The sequence below is a fragment of the Leucoraja erinacea genome, chromosome 39 (genome assembly GCF_028641065.1).
Source record: "Leucoraja erinacea ecotype New England chromosome 39, Leri_hhj_1, whole genome shotgun sequence".
NCBI lineage: Eukaryota > Metazoa > Chordata > Chondrichthyes > Rajiformes > Rajidae > Leucoraja > Leucoraja erinaceus.
This window is the reverse complement of record NC_073415.1, coordinates 7537433-7565088: the sequence shown is the minus strand read 5'-3', so window position 1 is coordinate 7565088 and position 27656 is coordinate 7537433. Positions and strand designations below refer to the sequence as shown.

At 50.0% G+C, this 27656-nt stretch overlaps 1 protein-coding gene across 3 annotated transcripts; it reads right to left on the bottom strand.

Annotated features, from left to right (window-relative positions):
* Positions 1-1790: 1790 nt before the first annotated feature.
* LOC129714331 (long-chain fatty acid transport protein 1-like) lies at positions 1791-27651 on the bottom strand. 3 transcript variants are annotated; one of them, XM_055663873.1, is made up of 13 exons: positions 27110-27651; positions 20862-21044; positions 16574-16968; positions 15744-15905; positions 13871-13940; positions 12336-12427; positions 11143-11252; positions 9613-9822; positions 8156-8282; positions 5378-5515; positions 3768-3932; positions 3350-3496; positions 1791-2603 (listed from the first exon to the last, which is right to left on the bottom strand). In XM_055663873.1, exons 2-13 carry the CDS (start codon positions 21026-21028, stop codon positions 2446-2448), a joined length of 1941 nt encoding a protein of 646 aa, XP_055519848.1. In that variant the 5' UTR covers positions 21029-21044; positions 27110-27651; the 3' UTR covers positions 1791-2445. The 3 variants fall into 3 exon arrangements, with proteins under 3 accessions (XP_055519848.1, XP_055519849.1, XP_055519847.1); XM_055663874.1 differs by lacking the exon at positions 27110-27651 and adding an exon at positions 22585-22721; XM_055663872.1 differs by lacking the exon at positions 27110-27651 and adding an exon at positions 23548-24272 and having other exon boundaries at positions 1792-2603.
* Positions 27652-27656: the final 5 nt, after the last annotated feature.

Here is a 27656-nt window from a genome sequence, read left to right as displayed (position 1 = left end):
CATGTTAGTATTTTACAATCAAAAGCCCACACACTGAGACTATACCCTGAGGAGTGCCTTCCATTGGGAGCGAGAGAGAGAGAGAGAGAGAGAGAGACATGGCCAGTATGGCTTGGCCTCAACCACCTCAGAACACTGGTCGGACGGTGCAAAGGCCTCATGGAGAAGTGGGGGTACAACGTCGATGGGCCAACCCAATGTGGCTGTGGGGAGGCAGCCCAAACTATGGAGCACTTACCTACCTGCCCCCTCCTCCCAGAGCCCTGCAAACCAGAAGATCTCAAGGTCTTCAATCCACCTGCCAGAGAGCCTGTGTTATGCGGTGGCTTGGAACACGACAAGAAGATGTTAGTATTGGTTAGCATGGGCTTGATGGGCCGAAGGGCCCGTTTCAGTGCTGTGGGATGGGGCTGAAGCAAGTGGTTGTGGTTTTTTGAACACTGCTCCCTGGCAGTGGGGATGGGGTGGGGAGGGGTCTCAGTGTGAGACCAGTCCCCTTGAACATGGTGCCTGCCACACCCTCCCCTGGACCAGAGGGAGAAGGACCTTGTCCGTGAGCAATGGGTTGCATTGATCGGCAGGGACAGGCAGGAGTAGGGGCTGTGAAACAGCGTCGGGGGCTGGACTGGAGGGTGGTGACAGCAAGGAGAAGACTGGACAGACTTGGAATAACAAGGAACGGCAGATGCTGGTTTATACCAAGAATAGACGCATGCAAAAATGCTGGAGTAACTCAGCAGGGTCGGGCAGCATCTGTGGAGAACACGGTTTCGGATCGGGACCCTCCTTCAGACCCAAAACGTCACCTATCCCTTTCCCCCAGAGACGCTGCCTATCCCCCTGAGTTACTCTAGCATTTGTGTCTATCCAGCATCTGTAGTTCCTTCCTACACATCCCCGCATTATCCCTCACAGTTCCCCCTCCAAGGACCGACTGTGAGCCGTGGGGGGGGGGGGATTTCTCGGTGTTAGGCAGGCAGTAAACGGGCGACAGGTACGAATGTGCCACGGCTCCACTGTGCCGAACATCACGGGTGGAGCCGGCAATCCCGGGCTGTCCTTCCCAGCAACACATGAGGCAAGGCCGGTGAATGGATGGAGTTGGAGGGAGACCACTCCTTCCCACGGTGGCCCCGGGTGGTCTGATGTAGTTTACAGCATCGAGCAGAGCACGCCAGGACCGCAGTGGAATAGCACACTCACACTCACACTCACACACACTCTCTCACACACACACACACACACTCACATTCACACATGCACACTCTCATTCACTCTCACGCACACACATGCACACACTCACTCACACATGCACACACACACACACTCACTCCCTCACACACACACGCTCTCACTCTCTCACACACACACGCTCTCACACACACTCACACACACACTCTCACTCACACTTTCTCACACACACACTCACACTCCCTCACACACACACACTCTCACTCACACACACTTTCTCACACACACACTCTCACACTCTCACACACACACTCTCACTCACACACACTTTCTCTCACACACTCTCACTCACACACACACTCATTCACACTCTCACTCACACACACTCACTCACTCACACATGCACACTCACTCACACACTCACACACACTCACACACACACCCACCCACACTCACACACACTCACACACACACACTCACACACACACACACTCACTCACTCACACTCTCTCTCTCCCACACACACTCACTCACACACACACACTCACCTCACACACACTCACACACACACTCATTCACACTCACTCACACACTTTCTCACACACACTCTCACTCACACTCATTCACTCACACTTTCTCACACACACTCTCACTCACACACAAACACTCTCACACGTCACTCACTCACACACGTTCTCACGCACACCCCACTCACTCTCACTCACATATGCTCCCACACACATTCACGTGAGAGACAGGGAACTGGCTGCAGCATCACTGTACACTGATGATGGGGATAAACAGGGGAAACACAAGAGGAGGCGTATAACGGGGACGGAGAGCGGGGGGGGGGGGGGGGGGGATGCAGGGAGGTGTGCGTGTGGCGTGGCCGCAGGAAGGTTCAGTGACGGTTTCCCTCTTGTACACACAGTCCCAGAGTGGAGACCGCAGCTCCAGCACCAATTCCTCATCGGTCGGGATCCTGTTTCCCAGTCGGACCCGTGGACTCCCACAGTGGCACGTTGCCTCCAGTATCTGACATTCGTTCCGTCTCTGCCAATACTAGCCCCCACTGTGCGTTGGAGGCATGGTCCCGCCTCGTTCCACAGCTACTCAGACACACCTCAGAGGCCAGATAGTGGTTCAGTCCAGAGATTTTCTTCCTCCTCCTCTGTTTAGTTTGTATTCCCTCACCTTCCGTTCCCTGCGACCTGTATTTAATTTGTTAATTTTTGCCGGATTTGGCTTCCTAATCTAAAGATGGTAGTTCCCGGCCAGAATCATCTCGTGAACCTTCCTGTCTAACGGGATGTACTTGGACAGTTTAGAGTCGAGGAAGAAGAGCTTGTCTTGTGTTTGATGTGGGTCGAAGCCCTGCTTACGTAGCCTGGTCTTCTGGAATTTGAATGTACCTGGAACAACAGAGAAATCCCAGTTATGATGGAGTCACCTTCAGACTCCGGATATCATTCCACACCTCCGGCCTCTGTGGAGTTTAAACCCCCGTTCCACAATACGAGTTCATTCCAAGAGTTCTCCCGAGTTTGCCCCGATTCAAACTCGGAGATTTACGGTAATGGCCACTCGTCGGTACTCGGGGCTCTCGTGGACATTTTTCAACATGTTGAAAAATCTTCACGAATCTTCCCGTACTTACCTGCCGTTAGCGAATCTTCCCGAGTACCTGCCGTTAGCGTTACGAGCCGCTAAGAGACGTCCCCGAGCTCCGACGTACCCGCTACGTTCATTCTCCGTGCTTACCACCAGTTTGATTTTTTATAAACTCGGGAGAGCTCTTGGAATGAACTCGTACTGTGGGGCAGGGCTATTAGGTTTAATTCATTTTAATGTCACGTGTACCGAGGTACAGTGAAAAGCTTTTGTTGCGTGCTAACCAGGCAGCGGAAAGACAATACATGATTACAATCGAGCCATTTACAGTGTATCGTTACATGATATCAAGGGAATAGCATTTAATGCAAGGTCAAGTCAGATCAAGGGAAGCAAAGCAAGAATTTCATTGTCCTATCAGGGACACATGACAATAAATTCTCTTGAACTTGAACTTTGAATATGTGGTTTTACGCCTGGCCATAAAGGCAGCCCACCCCCCCCCCCCCCACCACAGAAGGGGCCACCAGCGACCAGGGTCACGTACTTGTGGTGTCGACGACAGGCAGGATACGTAGGAAGATAGGCCTGGCGTAGGGAGGCAGCACCGCCGTCAGCTCGTGGTACAGATGTCCGGGGTTTACCTTGTCGTGGGGGTCGGCAATGGCCGCCATGCCGGCCTTCCCTTCCGCACCTGGCGGGAGAACGGAACAGGAGAGGCAAAGTCAATACCAGAGGTAACTGGAGACCAGGGAAAGGACAGGAGATAGACACAAGATGCTGGAGTGACTCAGGAAGGAACGGGTGACGTTTCGGGTCGAGACCCTTCTTCAGAACGATGTCAGGGGAGAGGGAGATACATAGATAAGGAAGTGCAAGGTGTGAAAACAGGACACGGGGGATGGAGATCAAGGAAAATAGATCATTGTTAGCTGGTGACAACAAAGATAAGCTGTCCTGCCTACCTGGCACTTGCACCCCGTAGACAGCTACGTCGGTGAGGTTGAGGACGTGGCTCAGGGTCCCCTCCACCTCCGTAGTGGAGACGTTCTCTCCCCGCCACCGGAACGTGTCCCCGGTTCTGTCCCTGAAGTACATGTAGCCCAGCTCATCCATCACCAGGACATCACCTGCAAAAACAGGAGGTTAGTCGAGTGTCGGGGTGGGAGATTGCAACCTTCACCTGGTCCGCCCTGTTTCGACGGATGCAATCAACCCGGCGTGCACAATCAAATAAGATCAAATAGAACAAGTTGTCCTACACGTCTAGGCTGTGCACGCCATACGCAAGAAGAAGAAGAAGGCTAGTGTTGTTTAGTTTATCAGCATTTCTTCGCATCTCCTAGTTAGTTCCAGCTGCGGGCAAGGGGAGGATGATGGCTTCCCATAGAGATACATTAACTCTGTAGGGTCTGGAGTTGAAATAGCACCAATCCCTTTGTCTCCACAGATGCTGCCTGACCCAGCGAGACCCTCCCACCTCCACAGATGCTGCCTGACCCAGCGAGACCCTCCCACCTCCACAGATGCTGCCTGACCCAGCGCAGATGCTGCCTGACCCAACGTGACCCTCCCACCTCCACAGATGCTGCCTGACCCAGCAAGACCCTCCCACCTCCACAGATGCTGCCTGACCCAACGTGACCCACCTCCACAGATGCTGCCTGACCCAACGTGACCCTCCCACCTCTACAGATGCTGCCTGACCCAACGTGACCCTCCCACCTCTACAGATGCTGCCTGACCCAACGTGACCCTCCCACCTCCACAGATGCTGCCTGACCCAGCGTGACCCTCCCACCTCCACAGATGCTGCCTGACCCAGCGAGACCCTCCTGCCTCTACAGATGCTGCCTGACCTGGTGAGTGTTTCTAGCATGTTCACAAGTTATAGTAGTAGAATTAGGCCATTCGGCCCATCGAGTCCACTCCGCCATTCAATCATGGCTGACCTCCGCCACTTAATCCCATTTTCCTGCCTTCTCCCCATAACTCTTGACACCTAATCTAATCAATTCTTCCAGCAGTTTGTTTTGTTCCAGATTCCAGCACCTGCAGCCTCTCTCGTCTCCACGTTTAACTCTGTTTCTCCCTGCACGGATGTTGCCCGACTTGCTGAGTGCTTCCAACATTTCTTTGACTGGCTCAGGCGTGGGTAAGGCTGAGCTGGGGTTGGAGAACGAGTCAGCACCAGAGAACAGCGTGTAGTTTAGTTTAGAGTTGCAAAAACGGAAAACAGGCCCTTCGGCCCACCGAGTTCGCACCGCCCAGCGACCCCCCGCACAATACTATCCTACACACACTAGGGACAATTTACATTTTTACCAAGCCAATTAACCTGCAAACCTGCACGTCTTTGTCATGTGGGAGGAGACTGAAGATCTTGGAGAGAACCCACGCAGGTCACGGGGAGAACGTACAAACTCCGTGCAGACAGCACCCGTAGTCGGGATGGAACCCGGGTCTCTGGCGCTGTGAGGCAGCAACTCTACCGCTGCGCCACCGTGCCGCTCACGTAAAATTCTTGCTGCTCCCTCATCCCACTGCCCTCCGCTTGCGTCCCAGCCACACGTACCTGACAGGTAGGCGCAGTCGCCTTTCTTAAACACGTTGTAGGCGATCTTCTCGCAAGTGGCCGACTCGTTGGCGTATCCGTCGAAGCGGCGGAGAGGGTCCTGTTGGTTTATCCGCCCGACAAGCTGGCCTGGCTCCCCTGCGGCACAAAGAGTGGGCACCGGTCAACCCCGGTATAGGATCCACACCACCCAGCCCAGCCCAGGGACAGGGTCACAGTGAGCTGCAGGGAACACAACAGCCTCTTGCAGGATCGGGACATCCCGTCACCTCCCAACCACTGATAGAGCTACCACCTCGACATTGGGCACTGCAGACCACCCATTGCACTAACAAGAACCCGTCTTATTTCTGACTGTGTTTTACACTCATGTTTTTCTTTTTACTGTCTTTTTTTTTCCTGTTGTGACTAATATGTTATTCATAACTTATGTGGGCAATTTATATATAATTTGTGTGTAATTTGTGTGATTTATGGACAGTTTACGTGTGATGTTTGCGTAATTTTTGTGTGTTTTAAGTGCAACGTGCAATTTATGCGTAAGTTATTCACGATTTGTTCAAGATTTGTGTAATTTATTTGTAATTCATGGGCAATTTATTCATGACTTATTTGTGGATTATTCACAATTCACGAGTAATTTATTTGCAATTTACGCGCAATTTCCATTTCTGTGTGTTGGTCCGAGTCTGCAAGGCAGCGATGGAGCTGAAGGCAAGTTCTGCATTGTGCCTGACCTATGTACTTGACAATACATTTGACTGTGGAATCATAGAGCTTTGGAACTGGACTTTCAGTCCACCATGTCCATGCCGACCACAAAGTAATTGTCGACAGACACAAGAAGCTGGAGTAACTCAGCGGGACAGGCAGCAACTCCGGGGAGAAGGAATGGGTGACGTTTTGGGTCGAGACCCTTCTTGCAGTCTCGACTCGAAACGTCACCCATCCCTTCTCTCCAGAGAAGCTGCCTGTCCCGCTGAGTTACTCCAGCATTGTGTGTATCTATCTTCAGTTTAAACCAGCATCCGCAGTTCCTTCCTACACATAGTAATCGTCTGTATTAAGACGTGGTGACTGGTGCAGTGGAGGAGAGGTGAGGGGCAGGGAGCTCCGTGGGGTGAGTTCAGGAAACGCTCCTGACCGGAGGCTGCACTCCCTCACTCTGCCCTCAATGGCGAGCAACGCTACCGTTGCAGTGTTTAAGAGGGAACTGCAGATGCTGGAGAATCGAAGGTTACACAAAAAAGCTGGAGAAACCGCTCCCTCCATAACTCCCTTGTCAATTCTTCCCTTCCCTCTCGTACCACCCCCTCCCCGGGCACTTTCCCTTGCAACCGCAAGAGATGCAACACTTGTCCCTTTACCTCCCCCCTCGACTCCGTTCAAGGACCCAAGCAATCGTTCCAGGTGCGACAGAGGTTTACCTGCATCTCCTCCAACCTCATCTATTGCATCCGCTGCTCTAGATGCCAGCAGATCTATATCGGTGAGACCAAGCGGAGGTTGGGCGATCGTTTCGCCGAACACCTCCGCTCGGTCCGCAATAACCAAGCTGACCTCCCGGTGGCTCAGCACTTCAACTCCCCCTCCCACTCCGTCTCCGACCTCTCTGTCCTGGGTCTCCTCCATGGCCACAGAGAGCAGCACCGGAAATTGGAGGAACAGCACCTCATATTCCGTTTGGGGAGTCTGCATCCCGGGGGCATGAACATCGAATTCTTCCAATTTTGTTAGTCGTTGCTGTCTCCTCCCCTTCCTCAGCCCCCCTGCTGTCTCCTCCCATCCCCCAGCCTTCTGGCTACTCCTCCTTTTCCCTTTCTTGTCCCCGCCCCCCCCGCCCCCGATCAGTCTGAAGAAGGGTTTCGGCCCGAAACGTTGCCTATTTCCTTCGCTCCATAGATGCTGCTGCTACCGTTGCAGTTCTGCATTGATCCAGTAGATGGTGGCAGACACACCAAGGGGGACAGCCCTGATGCTCCTCACTGGTTTAAGAAAGAACTGCAGATGCTGGAAAACCGAAGGTAGACAAAAATGCTGGAGAAACTCAGCGGGTGCAGCAGCATCTATGGAGCGAAGGAAATAGGCAACGTTTCGGCTGAAACCCTTCTTCAGCCTTCAGTCTGAAGAAGGGTTTTGGCCCGAAACGTTGCCTATTTCCTTCGCTCCATAGACTCTGCTCCTCACTGGTGTCTGGGACTGTGAGTGAGGCAAGCTTAGAGTAAGGTCATGAGGTCAAAAGGACAGAAGTGATATGATAGAATGGCAGAGTAGACTTGATGGGCCGAATGGCATGACATGATAGGAGCAGGGTCTATGGAGCGAAGGAAATAGGCAACGTTTCGGGCCAAAACCCTTCTTCAGACTGAAGGGTGAAGAAGGGTTTCAGCCGAAACGTTGCCTATCACCTATGACATGATAGGAGCAGAATTTGGCCATTTGGCCCATCAATCATGGCTGATCTACCTCTCCCTCCTATCCCCATTCTCCCGCCTTCACCCCATAACCCCTGACACCTGTACTAATCAAGAATCTATCTATCTCTGCCTTAAAAATATCCATTGACTTGCTCTCCACAGCTTTTGTGGCAAAGAATTCTATCAGGAGTAGATGAATCTTTGCCCGTTTTGCAATCTGCTGATTGCTCCCAATGATCACTATAGTTGGCCCTCTTAAATAGAGTCTTGATTGTCTTACCATATCTCTGTGTTGTGTTTAAAGCTTTCTTTAATGGGCAGAGTGGGTGATAGGCACTCACCTTGCCGAGGCAGCCCTTACCTGGATTGCAGGGCACACAGAGCCCCCCTTTCCCGCGGATCAGATCCAAGGTGTCCTCGTTCACCTTCACCAGGTGGATAGGGTAGACGTGAGGCAGGATGCGGCTGTTGAAGCCACAGGCCCCCACCTGAGGAGACAGTCGAGGGGAGAAGTGAGTAGGGAGCGGCTGCAGGTGCTGGATGGCACCAAAGATAGACACTAAACGCTGGAGTAACTCAGCGGGACAAGCAGCATCTCTGCAGAACATGTGTAGGAAGGAACTGAAGATGCTGGTTGGCATCGAAGGTGGACAAAATGGGCAACACGGTGGTGCAGCGGTCAATAGTCAATAGTCTATTTAATTGTCATTTGGACCCCTGGAGGTCCAAACAAAATGCCGTTTCTGCAGCCATACATTACACACAAATAGACCCCAGACACAACATAATTTACATTTTACATAAACATCCATCACATAGCTGTGATGGAAGGCCAAAAAAACTTATCTCTCCACTGCACTCTCCCCCCCCCTCCGATGTCAGAGTCAAAGTCAAAGCCCCCGGCTGGCGATGGCGATTGTCCCGCGGCCATTAAAGCCACGCCGGGTGGTGCGAGGTCGCACACCGGGTCTTGGTGTTGGAGACCCCGGCGTGCGCTCGCAGAGTCCCGCGGCCATTCCAAGCCGCGCGGGGCGGTGATGTAGGCCCCGCCCCGGTAGTTCTTGCCTTACAGCGCCAGAGACCCGGGTTCTATCCCGACTAGGGGTGCAGTCTGTATGGAGTTTGTACCTTCTCCCCATGACCTGCGTGGGTTTTCTCCGAGATCTTGTAGATTAATTGGCTTGGGTTTGTATACTTGGTATTAGTGTAAATTGTGGGGAGTTGTGACAGGTCGAGTCACAGCGAGCAGACTATTTATTTATTTCGGGGGGGGGGGTGTGGAGAGTTGAGCTGTGGGGGTGACGGGTAACCTCCCTAACTCTATCTGCCTCCCCTGGGGCTGCACCTGGGAGTGGGGTGGTCTGTGTGGTGAGGGGGGGGGGGGGGGGAAGGGTTAAGGACCTGTCACACTTTCACGACCTAATTCACGGTGTGTGCCGAGCTTGACTCATACTCGCAGCATGGTCGTCATGAGGTCGAGGTCGTAGCAGGCCGTGATGTTAGTCGTGGGCACTCGTGGCATCAAGTAGGTCGGGGCGGTTTTCTAGCCTGACGAAAAATGTCCACGAGCAAAAAAAGGGCGTGAATTAGGTCTTGAAAGTGGGACGGGCCCTTTAGCTGTACAGATTTGTAGTCGAGACTTCAAGCAGTTAATTTTATTTGGGGAGGGGGGGGTGGGCTGTGAGGAGTGACGATGACCACCCCAACCCTCTCTCCTTGCCCTGGTGTGTACCAGCCGTGGGCACGATGGTACATGGTGGTGGGACTGGGCACGCTGGCACACAGGGTGGCCGTGCGGGGCATGGGCCGGGCACTCACCTTGCCGTCCAGGTTGGCGATGGAGCAGTTGCACTCGGTGGCGCCGTAGAACTCGGCCACGCGGGCGATGCGGAAGCGGCGGGCGAAGGACTCCCAGACGGCGGGCTTCAGCCCGTTGCCCAGCGCCATGCGCACCCGGTGCGTGCTCTCCGCTGGGCGGCTGGGCTGGTTCAGCAGGTAGCGGCAGATCTCCCCGATGTACTGCACGATCTGGGGGGGAGAGAGAGAGAAAGAGATAGACACACACATTAACGAGAGGAGTACAGAGGCATCCCCCACCCCAATCCACAGGGGGCTGCCTGCGCGGAGTTTGCACGCTGCACTCTCTTCCCACATCCTCATGATAGGCGGGTATTTAGGTGTAGGCCACTCGGCCCATCAACGTTCAGGAGCTCAGGGAGCAGAATTAGGCCATTCAGCCCAACAAGTCTACACCATTCAATCATGGCTGATCTATCCTTCCCTCTCAACCCCATTCTCCTGCCTTCTCCCCACAACCCCTGACATCTGCACTAATCAAGAATTTGCCAATCTCGGCCTTAAAAATACCCATTGCCTTGGCCTCCACAGCCTTCTGTGGCAATGAATTCCACAGATTCACCACCCTCTGACTGAAGAAATTCATCCTCATCTCTTTAATACAGGTACGTCCTTTTATTCAGAGGCTGTGGCCTCTAGTCCTAGACTCTCCCACCAGTGGAAACATCCTCTCCACATTCACTCTATCCAGGCCTTTCTATCATGTCCAGTTTCAATAATGTGCCCCCTCATCCTTCCAAAGTCTGAGTTTAATGTAGTTGTGTTGCATTGAGTTGAGGTGTCTAGTCTAGTTGTGTTGAGTCGTGTTGTGTTGTGTTGTATCGAGTTGAGTTGTGTTGAGTTGAGTTGACCAGTGCTTCTACGCAGCGGGGGTGGAAAGCATCTTGTCCGGGAACATTACCATCTGGTTTGGGAATTGCTCTGCCAAGGACAAGAAGGCTCTGCAGAGAGTAGTGCATTCGGCCGAACGCACTATGGGAACTTCACTTGCCCCCCTGCAGGAACTATACAACAGGAGGTGCAACTCCAGAGCCCTCATGAGAGACCCCTTCCACCCTTACAACGGACTGTTCCAGCTGCTACGGTCAGGCAAACGCCTCCGTTGCCATGCGGTGAGAACAGAGAGGTTGAGAAGGAGTTTCTTCCCAGAGGCCATTCGGACTGTAAATGCCTATCTCACCAGGGACTAACTATACTGAACGTTTTTCCTTCCATTATTTATTATGTAAAGGTATATGTGTGTTATGATTGTGTTTATAGGCTGTTTGTCTTTTTGCACAAAAGTCCGTGAGCATTGCCACTTTCATTTCACTGCGCATCTCGTATGTGTATGTGACAAATAAATTTCACTTGACCCCCTGGTCCTAGATCAGCCAGGGTTCGGTCAGTGAAGATACCAAGGTCCAGGTAGGAGTGATGCAGGGAAGGAGGTGACCCTTAGACCGGGAGCTCTCAGCCTTGCAACGCACAGGGTGCTGGGACACAACTTACCGTGCAGTTGTACTTCACGCAGTCGTCCCAGAAGCGAGAGGCTGAGAACTTCTTCCTGATGACGACGGTCACCCCATGTAGCAGACACTGTCCCACGCCCACTATGTTACCTGGCAGCAGGGCAGACCAAGGTACGGTTAGAAACAAGGCTCCACAACAAAAGCCACAATTGGGCCGCACGCTGGCGCAGCAGAGTAGTTGCTGCCTTGCTGCCTTACAGTGCCAGAGACCCGGGTTCGATCCTGACTACGGGTGCTGTCTGTACAAAGTTTGTATGTTCTCCCCGTGACCTGCGTGAGTTTTCTCCGAGAACATTGGTTTCCACCCACACTCCAAAGACGTACGGATTTGTAGGTTAATTGGCTTGGTATCAATGTAATAAATGTCCCTAGTGTGTGTAGGGCATTGTTAGTGTTCGGCGTGGACTGGGTGATGGGCTGAATGGCCAGTTTCCGCGCTGTATCTCTAAACTAAACACAAAGATTGGTTGGAGCTTAGATGGGAACCATCTCACGAGGACAAAGCATGGCTGGAAGGATCAGTGGCTGAAATCTTATCCAAATGCTGGGGATTTTAACAAGGGGCGAGGTTGAGAGCTTTAGGGGAGGGAATTCCACAGCTCGGCAGAAGAGCGATGACTTCAGGGCTGAGCCATAAGTTAGAAAGGCGTCACAGCGGGGCAGTGGTAGAGCTGCTGCCTTACAGCGCCAGAGACCCGGGTTCGATCCTGCCCTCGGGTGCTGTCTGTGTGGAGTTTGCATGCTCTCCCTGTGACCATGTGGATTTACTCTGAGTGTTCTGGTCTCCTCCCACATCCCGGAGATGTGTGGGTTTGCAGGTTAATTGCCCCTAGAGTGTAGGGAGTGGATGCGCAATTGGGAAAACATAGAACGAGGGCCAGCATGGACTCGGTGGGCCGAAGGACATGTTTCCATGCTGTATCTATACACTGAAAAAAAAACTAATCGCCAGCTCCAACTTATGTCGCAGTGTGTTTGACTTCTGTATCTTTCAATGATCCAATGGAGGGGGCGATCGGAGAATTGATGGGAACATACGGGAGAATGGGGGGGGGGGATGAGTGGGGAGTTGGGAGTGCTATCTCCTTGCCAGAAGAGATTAGACGGGCTGAATGGCCCTCAGATGTCACTAGGAAAGAGGGAGGGTGGGAAGGGTCGATAGGCCCACGTTACCTGCGGAATGATACAGCGGCAAGCAGTCGTAAATAACGTCGTCAGGCCTCATCTGGAAGCCGTAGTATGCAAATGCAGCCATCCGATAATACCTGCAACCAAACACATGGGGTAAGGAACAAGGGAAATGTAGGGGGAGGCACAATGGCTCCCATCTCACAAGTTCACTAGTTCTCGGGGCAGAATTAGGTAATTCGGCTCATCACCACCATCCTGGATGCTACCATTAATTGTAAAATTAAATGGACCATTGATCCTGTTAGCATCAACCCCATCTTGGGGATGTCACTGAACAGGTTCACTTCGCGTCACGTTCGGCACGGATATTGTGGGCCGAATGGCCTGTTCCTGTGCTGTACTGTACTGCTCCACGTTCTTAGTTGGGTGTTTTGGGATGGGCTATTTTGGCAACACAACCCGGTCATTTCCAGTTCCCTTTGACAACCCCCAATCACGTTTGCCACATCGTCCCTTTCAGGTAGCAGAGATGTGTGGGTTTGCAGGTTAATTGGCCCTCTGTAAAATTGTCCCTAGTGTGTAGGGAGCGGATGCGAAATTGGGAACACATAGAACTAGTGGGAACGGTTGATCGATGGGCGGTGTGGACTCGGTGGGCCGAAGGACATGTTTCCATGCTGTATCTATTCAGATTCAGATTCAATTTTAATTGTCATTGTCAGTGTACAGTACAGAGACAACGAAATGCATTGAACATCACATAGAAACATAGAAAATAGGTGGAGGAGTAGGCCATTCGGCCTTTCGAGCCAGCACCGCCATTCAACATGATCATGGCAGATCACCCAGAATCAGTACCCCGTTCCTGCTTTCTCCCCATAGCCCTTGATTCTGTTAGCCCTAGGAGCTATATCTAACTCTCTTGAAAACATCCAGTGAATTGGCCTTCACCGCCTTCTGTGGCAGAGAATTCCGCATTCACAACCCTTTTGGTGAAAACGTGTTTCCTCATCTCAGTCCTAAATGGTCTTCCCCTTATTCTTAAACTGTGACCCCTGGTTCCGGACACCCCCAACATGGGGATAAATTTTCCTGCATCTAGCATCTCCAATCCCTTAAGCCCCTGTCTCACGATGCGAGTTCACCCAAGAGCTCTCCCGAGTAAAAAAAAAATCAAACTCGTGGTACTTCATCACAAGTATTTCTTTTACTCTTGGAAATTTTTCACACCGTTGAAAAAAAGTAACGAGTTTCCGTGTTTCCCCGAGTACCTGCCGTAGGCATTAGGAGCCGCTACGAGACGTCCACGAGCTCCGACGTGCCCGCTATGTACATTCTTCGTGCTTTCCACAAGTTTGATTTTTTTTTAAACTCGGGAGAGCAGCTCTTGGGTAAACTTGCATTGTGGGACAGGGCCTTTAAGAATTTTATGTTTCTATAAGATCCCCTCTCATCGTTCTAACAAACACGGTGTCAAAATCATTCCCCTCTGCCCAACAACACCGCTCCCTGTCTGACTGGAGAGTTGGTGCCCATGTTACCAGCAGCCTGGGCGATGCCTCTGTCTTGGCCTCTACCTGCTGTGTACAACGATGGCAGCTTTGGGCATTCCAGTGGTGCCGGAAGTGTAAATGTAAAACAGGCGATCTACAAAAGAACATAGAGGGTGCAAGGTCAGTGCATTGCATTGCAGAGATTCTCAGCTTCTCCCCCTCCCCGTCCCCGTCCCCGCCTCACCCCAACCCCCCCACCTTGTCACTTTACCTCAAATTAAACCACAAGTGGAAAAGCAAAATAAACGAAAACCTCACAAGATGGAAATCTGAAAGGTGGTTAGAGAATGCTGGAAACATGCAGCGAGCAAAGCTGTATCTATGGAAACAGAAATGGTTTCATCCTTTAGGGGTAGCACAGTGGTGCAGCTGCTGCCTCACAGCTGCGGAGACCCGTGTTTGACCTGACCTAGGGTGCTATCTGTGCGGAGCTTGCATGTTTTCCCTCTCACTGCATGGGTTTCCTCCCACATTTCAAAGCCGTGCAGGATTGCAGGTTAATTGGCCCTTTGTGAATTGTAACGTGCAAGGAATGGATTAGAGAAAGTGGGATAACATAGAACGGTTGATCAATGGTCGGTGCGGACTTGGTGGGCCGAAGGGCTTGTTTCCCTGCTGTATCTCTAAACATAGAAACATAGAAATTAGGTGCAGGATAGGCCATTCGGCCCTTCGAGCCTGCGGAATATGATCATGGCTGATCATCCAACTCAGTATCCCGGCTTGTTTCCCCTTAGCCACAAGGGCCACATCTAACTCCCTCTAAAATATAGCCAATGTACTGGCCTCAACTACCCTCTGTGGCAGAGAGTTCCAGAGATTCACCACTCTCTGTGTGAAAAGTAACCTAAAGTAACCTAAACCTTTGTCTCCATTTCACCTCTAACTATCTCTACCCATCAGCAATATTTTTCTGAAGGGCCTGTTTCCGTGCTGTATCTCTAAAGCAGGTGAGGCAGCACCTCAGGAATGAGGAACAGAATTGAGATTTCAGGCGGAAGACCCTTCATGAGAACCTGACACATTAACACTGTTCATTTTCCGCTTTCCCTGCCCTCCCGATTTCCAGCATCTGCAGCTCGTTTGACTTTTAGACACAATACTCTTTGATGTCTCATTGACAAGTGGTGGCTGGGCTTACAATTGCGTGTGTAGTGGGGTAAAGGTTAGAGCAGGGAAGTGGGTGAGAGGTTACACTCTAAACTGCTTGTGTACTGCAGCTCAGGAGAGTGATTCACCTCAATCAGGCGACACAGGGAGAAGAACCTTTGACACAATGCCAGAGGGGAAGGGAGGGAGGGGTGGGAGTGAGAGAGAACGAGAGGGGAGGGGATGGCTCGCGGAGCGAGAGGGGTGGGGAAGGGGAAGTATGAGGGAGGGGAAGGGGGAGCAAGAGGGGAGGGGGAGAGCGAGAGGAGAGGGGGGAGTGAGAGAGAGCTAGAGGGGAGCAAGTGTGGAGGGGAGAAGGGGAGCGAGAGGGGAGAGAAAGTGGGGAGAGCAAGAGGGAGGGGAAGGGGAGAGCAAGGATGGGAAGGGAGAGCGAGAGGGGAAGGAGGGAGTCAGTGGGGAAGGGGAGAGGGAGAGAGGAGAGAAAGTGGGGTAGAGCAAGAGGGAGGGAAGGGAGAGCAAAAGGGGAAGGAGTGGGGACGGGAAAGTGGGGGTGAGAGGGGAAGGAGGAGGGGAAAGTGGGAGTGAGAGGGGAGAGAATGTGGGGAGAGGTAAGAGACCTGGTGACAGAGGTAGCAGTGGACTTGTGTACTACAGTGTCCATGGTCTGCTGTGTGTTGTTACCGGGTTGTCTGCAAAAACAAAGTATTTCACTGTACATCCGACAATAAAGTATCCACTTTAAGGGCCATCAATGGATATATGTGAGAAGTAGGGGAGTAAAACGTACCCATGAATCCCACCGAAGGAGGATGAGAGGGGGCGAACTTGGACGCTGCGTTGAGCTGAGGATCCAGATGTTCGATTCCAGCTGCATCTTTACTGGAGTCCCAGTCCCCACTGCAGAACTTCCGAATGCTTTTCCCCAGGAGGCCGTTCACTTCCAACAGAGCTGGAGTAAGAAGCAAGGCACGGGCCACAATCAGGCAAGGCTGTACAAGGCACAGTCAGCTCCTCCACACGTTTATCACCGCTCCGCTGCACAAACCGGGATCTCCGGTTTCCTCCTACACTCCAAAGACGTAGAGGCTTGGAGGTTAAATGGTTTTGGTATCATTGTACTTGTCCCTGGCGTGTAGATAGCGTTAGTGTGCAAGGGTCGCTGATCGGTGCGGAACCGAAGGGCCTGTTTCTGCGCTATACCTCCAAACGAAACAAACTTTATGTAGGCAGTCAGTGACAGAATAGGGTTAAGACTTAAACAGCATAAACCTTGAAACTTGGGAACCAAAGATAAGTTGGCGCAGCGGTAGAGTTGCTGCCCTACAGCGGCAGAGACCTGGGTTCCATCCTGACTACGGGTGCTGTCTGTACGGAGTTTGTATGTTCTCCCCGTGACCATGTGGGTTTTCTCCAGGAGCTCCGGTTTCCTCCCACACTACAAAGACGTACAGGTTTGTAGGTTAATTGGCTTGGTATGAATGTAGAAGTGTCCCTAGTGTGTGTGGGATAGTGTTAGTGTGCGGGGATCGCTGGTTGGTGCGGACCCGGTGGGCTGAAGGGCCAATTTCCACGCTGTATCTCTAAACAAAAAAAAAAATGTTTGAGTGGCTGACTCACCATCAATCATCTCCGCTCCAAAGATGATAGCTTTGGCTCCGGACACAGACATGCAGTGAGTGAGGGCATCTAGACGGAGGTTGAAGTTGAGGAGGGCACCCTCCACCCCGACCTTGGCCATGCCGAGCCACAGGCCGACAAACTGCGGCCGGCTCTCCATGAACAAGGCCACCACATCCCCCGGCCGGTAGCCCTGCTCCAGCAGGAAGTTGCCCACCGCGTTGGAGTACTCGTCCAGTTGCCTGAAGGTCCACCGCTCGCCCGTCCCCTCGTAGACCAGGGCCGTCTTATCCGGGTACCTCCTCACCGTCTCCTGGAAGATCTTTGGGATGGTGCTGTCCTCCTTCTGGTGCCTCTTCACCGCTAGTTTGACCCGCATCAGCAGTAGCAGCCCGCTTACCCAGGGGAGAAGTAACAACATAACATTAGCCTACCATTCACACAACGCTGACAACACAGAGTACTGGGCGGGCGGGCAAGCTGTGGATACACTGTCCCTCCCCTTTTAACGGGACACTGCAAGATATGCCGAATAGTGAAAGCCCGGCATAGAATGAATGTGGAGAGGATGTTTCCTCTTATGGGAGAGTCTAGGACCAGAGGCCACAGCCTCAGAATTAAAGGACGTACCTTTAGGAGGGAAATGATGAGGAATTTCTTTAGTTAGAGGGTGGTGAATCTGTGGAATTCATTGCCACAGATGGCTGCGGAGGCCAAGTCAATGGATATTTTTAAGTAAGTAAGTAAGTTTATTGGCCAAGTATTCACATACAAGGAATTTGCCTTGGTGCTCCGCCCACAAGTAACAATGTGATATATAGTGACAGTTACGAATGACTCAGAAAACACTAAACATTAATAGTAATAAAATATTAATGATAAAAAACACCATTGATCAAGCATGTGAACCAACAAAATACCAGATCAAAGGGAGGCTACAGATTTTTGGCTGTTGAGTAGAGCAACTACTCGTGGATAAAAACTTTTTTTTTCTGGCTGTGGCAGCTTTGACAGCCCGGAGTCGCCTTCCAGAGGGAAGTGATTCAAAGAGTTGGTGGCCAGGGTGAGAGGGGTCAGAGATGATCTTGCCCGCTCGCTTCCTGGCCCTTGCAGTGTACAGTTCATCAATGGAGGGAAGGTTGCAGCCAATAACCTTCTCAGACAGAGATATTTAAGATTCTTGATTAGTATGGGAGTCAGAGGTAATGGGGAGAAGGCAGGAGAATGGGGTTGAGAGAGATAGAGAGAGAGATAGATCAGCCATGATTGAATGGCGGTGTAGACTTGATGGGCTGAATAACCTAATACTGCTCCTATCACTTATGAGCGTATGAAGTAATACCATAGACCCACTCTCCCTTGTCCCTGGATTCTGACGCTGCTGTATATCGTGTCCCGAGGTGCAGTGAAACACTTTTGTTGCATGCTAACAACGGAATGACTATACATGATTCTAATCGAGCCATCCACAGTGTACAGGTACATGATAAAGGGAATGACGTTTAGTGCAAGATAAAATCCAGTAAAGTCCGATTAAAGATAGTCCAAGGGTCTCCAATGAGGTAGATGGGAGGTCAGGACTGCTCTCTAGTTGTTGGTAGGATGGTTCAGTTGCATGTTCTCCAGAGGGATACTGTGCAACTCTGTTGGCGCCCTTTATGTAGCAACTCTTTGCATACCTTGGGTATTTCACTAAAGAATAAAGAATGAATTAATTAATTAATCAATCAATTAATTAATCCAGATGCTGCCTGACTGGCTGACTTACTCCTGCACCTTGCGTCCTTTTCTGTAAACCAGCATCTGCAGTTCCTTGTTTCAATGTGGAGTTGAGTGAGGTGGTTTCGCTTATAAACTAGTAGCGTGTGTGCTGGCAAGCGGCCAGGAATATTTCTTGAGTGCTGCATTTAAACCTGCTGCTCGCCTCCCATGGACAGTTCATTTCACACAGCTTTACAAGATCCCAGCTGGTTTCAATTCCAGTGGTTCAGCGGGTGGAACCCGGATCTCTCTTGGGAACTAACACTAAAGAACGGCAGTGTAAGAAAGAACTGCAGATGCTGCTTTAAATTGAAGGTAGACACAAAATTCTGGAGTAACTCAGCGGGTGAGGCAGCATGCCTGGAATGGGCGACGTTTTGGGTCGAGACCCTTCTACACTCTGAAGATGGGTCTCGATCCGAAACGTCGTCCATTCCTTCTCTCCAGAGATGCTGCCTCACCTGCTGAGTTACTCCAGTATTTTGTGTCTACTAAAGAACGGCTTCCTGTTCAGAAGCTTCTTTCTGGCAAATGTCCACTTGCCAGATTAGACTTCTCTGGAGTCACAGAGTGATACAGAGTGGAAACAGGCCGCTCGGCCCAACATGCCCCATCCACACTAGTCCCACTTGCCTGCATTTGGCCCATGTCCCTCTAAACCTGTCCTATCCCTATACCTATCTCAATGTTTCTTAGGTTAGCACAGCTGTCTCAGAATCAAGGAATGATACAGGGAGAAAGCAGGAAGCATGCACTGATTTGGGATGATCAGCCATGATCATATTGAATGGTGGTCTCCAAAGCCACAATATCTTTCTTCATATCCTCACTCCAGCCTCTGCATTCGACAGATCATCCATACTTCCTTTCTAAGAGGCAGTGATTCAGTGTGAATTTAGCTTGCCTCCAGCTCCATCCGTTTCTTATGAATATTCTGAGGAAGGACATTATTGCCATAGAGGGAGTGCAGAGAAGGTTCACCAGACTGATTCCTGGGATGTCAGGACTGTCTTATGAAGAAAGACTGGATAGACTTGGTTTATACTCTCTAGAATTTAGGAGATTGAGAGGGGATCTTATAGAAACTTACAAAATTCTTAAGGGGTTGGACAGGCTAGATGCAGGAAGATTGTTCCCGATGTTGGGGAAGTCCAGGACAAGTGGTCACAGCTTAAGGATAAGGGGGAAATCCTTTAAAACCGAGATGAGGAGAACTTTTTTCACACAGAGAGTGGTGAATCTCTGGCACTCTCTGCCACAGAGGGTAGTTGAGGCCAGTTCATTGGCTATATTTAAGAGGGAGTTAGATGTGGCCCTTGTGGCCAAGGGGATCAGAGGGTATGGAGAGAAGGCAGGTACGGGATACTGAGTTGGATGATCAGCCATGATCATATTGAATGGCGGTGCAGGCTCGAAGGGCCGAATGGCACTCCTGCACCTAATTTCTATGTTTCTATGTTTCTATGAATAGCCAGAGAGCTGGAATTTAGTACAGTATGTTCATACGTTCGCAAGACATGGGAGCAGAATTAGGCCATTCGGCCCATCGACTGCATCACCATGGCAGGTCTATTTTTCCCTCTCAACTACATTCTTCTGCCTTCTCCCGATAGCCTTTGACACCCTGACTAATCAATCTCCACTTTCAAAATACCCAATGAATTGTCCTCCACATTGCTGTCTGTGGCAATGAATTCGACAGATTCACCACCCTCTGGCTAAAGAAATTCCTTCTCATCTCCATTCGAAAAGGTATACCCTCTGCCTTCAAAGTTTATAATAACCCCCATCTCAGAGTTTTGAAAGGAGATCCTGGGTGCTCTGGTCCACAAGGTGGGTGTAAGCAATGAGCTATCAGAGGGAGTAGTTGCAGCAGATACAATAACAACAATTAAAAGGCATTTGGACACGTACTGTATGTGGATAGGAAAGATATGGAGGGATAAAAGCCAAACACAAGAACTACCTTGTGCAGGAAGGAACCGCAGATGCTGCTTTACACCCAAGATAGACACAAAATTCTGGAGTAACTCAGCGGACCAGGCAGCAACTCTGGAGAAAAGGAATAGGTGACGTTTCAGGTCAAGACCCTTCTTCAGACTGAGTGTCAAGGGAAAGGGGAACAAGAGATATATAGATGGTGATATGGTGAGGCATATAACAAATGAATGAAAGATATGCAAAAAAGTAATGATGATAAAGGAAAAAGGCCATTGTTAGCTAAGAAGGAACTGCAGATGCTGGTTTACACCCAAGATAGACACAAAATGCTGGAATAATTCAAGCAGCATCTCTGGAGAGAAGGAATAGGTGTTGTTTCATGTCTGGACCCTTCTTCAGACTGGGACAAGAACAACCATTCAGAGCAGCACGAGAATGACCTGAGTTAGGACACTTTGGTCGGCACAGACTAGTTAGGACAAAGGTTCGGTTTCTGTGCCTTATGAAACGTGACAATGTCGTGTAGTGTCATTTGCAACAGCAGGACATGTATACTCCCACAGTGGAATCTTACAATATAACTTACAAGATGTCTCTTGGGGCTGTTTTCAACACGATTCGGACAAACCTCCATCCTCCAGTCCCAAGATAGACGCCCAAGCTGGCAGCGATGCTCCAGGTCCAGGAGACGCCCAGGATCTGCATCAGTCCCAGAGACCCCAGGGATACCGTGCAACTTGCCACATTGTGCATCTTGCAAAGAGATCGCCTGTTTAAAAAACAATGCTGTCAGTAACAGTGGTACAATAGCTTGGTTCTCACAGCACTTGTTATCACCTAGTGGGCCTGCCCCACTATCACCACCTCTGCCGAGTTTGCCCTTGACTCATACTCGCAGCATGGTCGTCACGAGGTCATAGGTAAGTCATAGGTAGGTCGTAGCAGGCCGTGATGCTGGTCGTAGGTACTCGTGGCATCAAGTAGGTCGGGGCGTTTTTTCAACCCTGATGAAAAAAGTCCACGTGTAAAAAAGGTTGTGAATTAGGGAAAGTGAAAGTGGGACAGGCCCTTATGGAGGGATATGATAGATATAGATATAGATATGCCATTTATTGTCACTATACATGTACAGTGAAATTGAAAGCTGCTCGTACTCAGTGCATACATATAATTTAGTACAAAAAACAAGAAACAGAAAAACAAAAAACAGAAGGGAGAAGGGGGGGATTGGTGCACAATTCTGCGGCGCTATATACATATATACAGATGGAAGTCCGGGTGTTGGGCTGTGAAGTCAGTCACCAAGCGAGGGACTAGTGTAGTTGGGCCGAAGGGCCTGTTTCCACACTGTATCACTCTATGACTCGAAATACTGACAGACTTATCTCCTAGTGGCCTTTTGGAGACATTTAATACTGGTGAGCTTTGCCAACTTCAAAAAGTTGGGACCAAGATGCCAAGGGTCATTCCCTCCTCCTCTGTATACAATTCACCGTGAACACAGGACAACGTTCCATCAGTTAAAAACAACATTCAAGGTCCAAGGTGCAATTGAGAATGCACAACTAAAATACAAGATGACAATACACGCACTACCTTTTTTTTTATCAGAGCACAATTAACCTGCGCACATGCTTTGGCAGCAAAGGGATTGTTTCTAGTTAACTATTACCCGCTGGGAAATGATGGTTTAACTGATGGGCAACCTAATCACTGCAGTACAATGCAGATGCAGACACAGCCTGGCACTGCTCTGGTTTGATATCAGTCGGATTCCCTGATAATGTCCTTATCTTGAAGGTATCAGCCCCAACTCAGTGTCTGTGTCATCAGCACTAATTCAGGGCTTTGCGGACCCAGGTCCAAGGATCCTGTGGTCCAGGCAACGTCATAGTTTAAAACTGAAGCAGAGTCGATGTCAATAGAGTCATAGAGATACCATGTGGAAACAAGCTCTTCAGCCCAACTTTCCCACACCAACCAACATGTCCCATCTACACTAGTTCCACCTGCCTGCATTTGGCCCGTATCCCCACAACCCTGTCCTATCCATTTACTGGTCCAACTGTTTCTTAAACGCTGGGATAGTCCCAGCCTCAACTACCTCCTCCGGCAGCTCGTTCCATACACCCACCAGCTTTGTGTGAAAAAGTTACCATTCAGGTTCCCATTAAATGATTTCCCCTTCACCTTAAACCATCTATTCATAACGCCATAGATACTGTAGAAAAGGAATAGGTGACGTTTTTGGTCGAGAAGAAGGAATCTGACCCGAAACGCCACCCATTCCTTTTCTCTAGAGATGCTACCTGTCCCGCTGAGTTATTCCAGCATTTGTTGTCCAGGCTGGTATTTAGTGTCAGGTTAATCTTCCACCGTGATCACTGCAGGTTCGGGATGCTGAACAGACTGGTCCCGCTCCATCCCCTTTGCTGCCGGGAGGTGAATCATTCTTGCTTCTCAACTCTCTCCACGTAACTATGACCATCAAACTGTTCAGACTGTGCCAGACCAGGCATTACAATTCACTTCCCATTTCCACGGCATGCCTCGGGGTTACCAGGGTTCAGTTCGTGCCCAAGGTCTGATCTGTCGTCATCAGTCGCCTGATCGAACCATTCACTAAACCAACCACCACACTATCCGCTTCACCCCCACCCCCCTCCCCCCTGACAGCAGACCCCACAGATTCCTGTGTGCCACACCATTCTTCATACACACACATACACACACAACCACCCAAAAAAACTCACTCACAAACACACTCACACACACACTCTCATACAAGACTTACACACACAAGATGCACGCAGACACACACACACTCACAAACACACTCTCTCACACACACACACTCTCACACACACACTCTCACACACACACACTCTCACACACACACTCTCACAAGACACACACACACTCTCAGCACACACACACACTCTCTCACACACACACTCTCTCACACACACACACATAAGATGTGCGCACACACACACGCACAAAGCCAAAGACACCCACACACAAGACACAGAAAATAAATTATTTGAGGAACAAAATGCCTCATTGTTTCAACTATTGGAGGAGCATTCATCTGAATTGGTAATGTTTTACACATCACAGGCTGAGTTAGGAAGTCAGTTTGCCCTCAATCCCAAGGCAAAGTCTCCTGACTTAACACTGAAGCTCACAGTTAGATCAGCACTTGCTACCTGTTTAAGCAGGGACGCAGGTCAAAGGGATGTCACATCTTGATGCGCTTGAAGGAAACTCACCGGGACCACCGATTGTGTAGCGGTGCACTGAGATTTCCCTCGACTCTTGAGGCAGCCAAACCGCAGAGAGGAATGATTCTCCCGAGCTCAGCTTCTCTTTGATCCCACGTCCTGGTGAAAGTATGGGGTGGTGGCAGGATTATCTCACCTCCCCGTCCCGCGCGCCCGGCCAACCCCGCTGCTGCTGCTGCCGCCGCTGCTAGTGTTGTTGCTGAGATCTGTCTCACTCTGCACAAAGACACTTCATTGTGGTTTCGCGGCCCAGTGTGCAGGCAGCGTTCCAGAAGAGGGGCTGTTCCCACATCCACTCAGTGTGAGCCTTTCCACAGTGCTGCGTTCCCTGCTCACGTTTCCCAATCACAGGATCTTCACTGGGCAGATAGCAGGGAAACACAGGGCAGGATCCAAATGGCAATATCCCTATTGCCCTACCATTTCCAGCGGGCTGCTTTTAAATCAGAATGCTCTATTATCCCAGCAGAGCTTGAAGTTCCCCTCTATCATCTCCCTCTCTCTCTCTCTCTGTCTGTCTCTCTACTGCTCAGCAAGCCAGTGAAACTGATCTCAATGGCATAGCTCAAGTTACGTGTGTTAAATAATAAACAGGCGATGAGACGAATCAACTCAAAAGAATTCAAGATACAAAGCAGAGGACAACAACCACCTGAAATGGGAGCTTGCCACAAACCAAATACCTTTGTGATTATTAACCTATATTAAGCTGGGAAAATTAATATAGCCTGGATGCGTAGGAAGGAACTGCAGGTGCTGGTTTAAACCGAAGATAGGCACAAAATGCTGGAGTAACTCAGCGGGACAGGCGGCATCTCTGGAGAGATACACTAGGAACATGCACAAGGAACTGCAGATGCTGGAATACCGAGTAAAAACACAAAACAGTGAGGGGGTGGGGTTTGGGGGGGGGGCGGAACAAGGCCTGGCAGGTGATAGGTGGGGGTGGGGGGGGGGGGGGGGGGGGGGGGGGGGGGGGTGGCAGAGAAGGAGGTCAAAGGCTCAAGATGAAAAGTGGACAGAATGATGTGTAAGGAACTGCAGATTCTGGTTTACACAGAAGACAGACACAAAATGCTGGAGTAACTCAACGGGACAGGCAGCATCTCTGGAGAGAAGGGATGGGTGACGTTTCGGGTCCACTCCCTTCTTCAAACTGAAGAGTATAGTCTGGAACTTGATGGTCGGCGTCAAGTACTTCAACAAAGAAAGGAACTAAAACTGTTTTTCTCGGTGACCTTACTAAGTTTGGAATGCTAAATGCGACCGGCTCCCACCCACCGTTTCAGTTCATATCTGATTCAACGTACAGTACAGGTTGGGGATATTTCCCAGGAATGGAACTCAAGTCAAGTCAAGTCAAGTTTATTTGTCACATACACATACGAGATGTGCAGTGAAATGAAAGTGGCAATGCTCGCGAACTTTGTGCAAAAAGACAAACAACAAAACAACCAAACAAATTATAAACACAATCATAACACACATATTCTTTTACATAATAAATAATAGAAGGAAAAACGTTCTGTACAGTTAGTCCCTGGTGAGAAAGGCGTTTACAGTCCGAATTGCCTCTGGGAAGAAACTCCTTCTCAACCTCTCCGTTCTCACTGCATGGCAACGGAGGCGTTTGCCTGACCGTAGCGGCTGGAACAGTCCGTTCCAGGGGTGGAAGAGGTCTCTCATGATTTTGTTTGCTCTGGAGTTGCACCTCTCTGGGCGAGACCGGTATTTCCAGCTCTATCACGGGAAGAAATTCCTCCCCCGCCACTCCCTCCCAACCAGCAAAAACATGCTGCTCCACCCGCTGAGTTCCTCCAGCAGATTCCACTCCATGATCAGGGCGGCACAGAGACACAGCGATAGATTTGCTGCCTCATAGCGCAAGAGACCCAGGTTTGATAAAACTAAATTGCAGAATCTGCAGACTCTTGTGTGTGTTCCCATTCCGCTGTATTCTATTCTGTGATACGGGTCCATCAACTTTACTGTGATTTTCTTGTTTTAGATATAGTTTATTGTGGTCATGATAGAAGCCAACACAATTCTGAGAGGCACAGAGAGGATAGTCAGCCAGAACCTTTTACCCAGGATGTTTCCACTAGTGGGAGAGTCTAGGACTAGAGGTCACAGCCTCAGAATTAAAGGACGTTCTTTTAGGAAGGAGATGAGGAGAAATTTCTTTAGTCAAAGGGTGGTGAAACATTGGAATTCATTGCCACAGACGGCTGTGTAGGCAAAGTCAGTGGATATTTTTAAGGCAGAGATAAATAGATTCTTGATTAGTACGGGTGTCAGAGGTTATGGGCAGGAGAATGGGGTTAGGAGGGAGAGATAGATCAGCATTGATTGAATGGCGAAGTAGACGATGGGCCGAATGGCCTAATTCTGCTCCTATTCCACATGACATGAAATATCAAAAACTAGAGGACATAGCTTTAAGGTGAGAGGGGCAAGTTTTAAAGGAGATGTGCAGGGCTATGTTTTATTTGTAGACAAATGAAATGACAGCAGCATTTAAGAGGCTTTTAGGTAGGCACATGAATATACAGGGAGTGGAGGGATACGGGTGTTATGTAGGCAAAGGAGATTAATTTAACTTGGTGTGTAAGAAAGGACTGCAGATGCTGGTTAAAATTGAAGGTAGACATAAAATGCTGGAATATGCCCCTGCGCTGACTCTTAGTCTTCTGAACTCTCGTGCATCCAGGCCAATAAGAATCAAAATTTCCCACAGAAGAACCCCAGGACCCCAGATATTAAATGGCAATCAACAATCTTTTTGCTCTTTGCTCAAGGCTGAACTTTTCCTTGCGTGGACACGAGGAACTACAGATGCTGGAATGCTGAGAAAAATACAAAGTGCTGGAGGAACTCAGCAGGTGAAGCAGGATCTGTGGAGGGAAGTGGATAGATGACAGTCTGAAGAAGGGTCCCGACTCGAAACGTCACCTATCCATGTTCTCCACAGATGCTGCCTGACCCGCTGAGCTACTCCAGCACTTTGTGTCCTTGAAATGCGGTCTGCCCATTTCCCTTCACAGATGCTGCCTCACCAGCTGTGTTCCACCAACACTTTCCTGTCCTTGTGATCACATGCTGTATCAGTTAGATGTGTTAGACACAAAGTGCTGGAGTAACTCAGCGGGTCAGGCAGCATCTCTGGAGACAGTGGGATGGGTGACGTTTCGGCTCGGGATCCTTCCATCGAGATTCTAGCTAAAATTCGTGGAAGCCGGTGATAAGAAGATGATGCACAATATTGCTTAGGTTTCAAAAGAACACAGGAAAGAAAGAAGGGTGTCGGCCCGAAACCCCACCCATTCCTTCTCTCCAGAGATGCTGCTGTCCCATTGAGTTACTCCAACATTTTGTTTCTATCTTCGCAGGATTGAAAGATTGCACACACAATCGCACATTAGCAACTGATGGAATGAAATAAGTCGTTAACAGATACGGCTGATTAAGTTATAAGCTAGAAGTGGTCAAGAGTGAACCTCGATAAGACCAACTGTATTTAGCGATCCCAGCTTTAGTTAATTGAACTTACCTGGGGAGATACAGATGGGAGTTCAGTATTCAAGTCTTTCCTTCAATACTTGTGGCCTTCTTGCCTTCAATACTTGTACTCAAGTCTTGCAGAACCTAAAGGTTAGGAAAGGATTAAGCATGCATTAGCAATGTCAGCATCAATTACTCACTAGCGTTCAGCAACCCTGTCTGAGAGTTTGTGTGATTAAAGGGTGCAGGAGAAGATTGCATAATCAATTTCAACACAGGGAGATGAAACGTCACAGAAATCTACACACTCTTCATTTATAAACAGAGTGACAGGGGGAGGGCGGAGACTGTGAATGCTGGAGAGATCAGAATGGGCTGAAGAAGGGTCTCGACCCGAAACGTCACCCATTCCTTCTCTCCAGAGGTGCTGCCTGTCCCGCTGAATTACTCCAGCATTTTGTGTCTATCTTGGGCTCAAGGACACGTTGGGAGAAGCATGTTAAACGGTGAATGCTGTGGGGGGATCAGAAGAGGAAGGAAGGGGAATGGGAGAGGTGTGATTGGGAATGGGTGCAGGGCACGGGGAGGGTGAGGTG

Excerpts from the sequence above, each read along its gene's own strand:
- LOC129714331 (XM_055663873.1), bottom strand. The coding sequence starts at position 21,028 with ATGCACAATGTGGCAAGTTGCACGGTATCCCTGGGGTCTCTGGGACTG. Across the intron at positions 8,283-9,612 it reads TCGCCAACCTGGACGGCAAG|GTGGGGGCCTGTGGCTTCAA; the intron begins GTGAGTGCCCGG and ends CTGTCTCCTCAG. Across the intron at positions 2,604-3,349 it reads GCCTGTCGTCGACACCACAA|GTACATTCAAATTCCAGAAG; the intron begins GTACGTGACCCT and ends CTGTTGTTCCAG.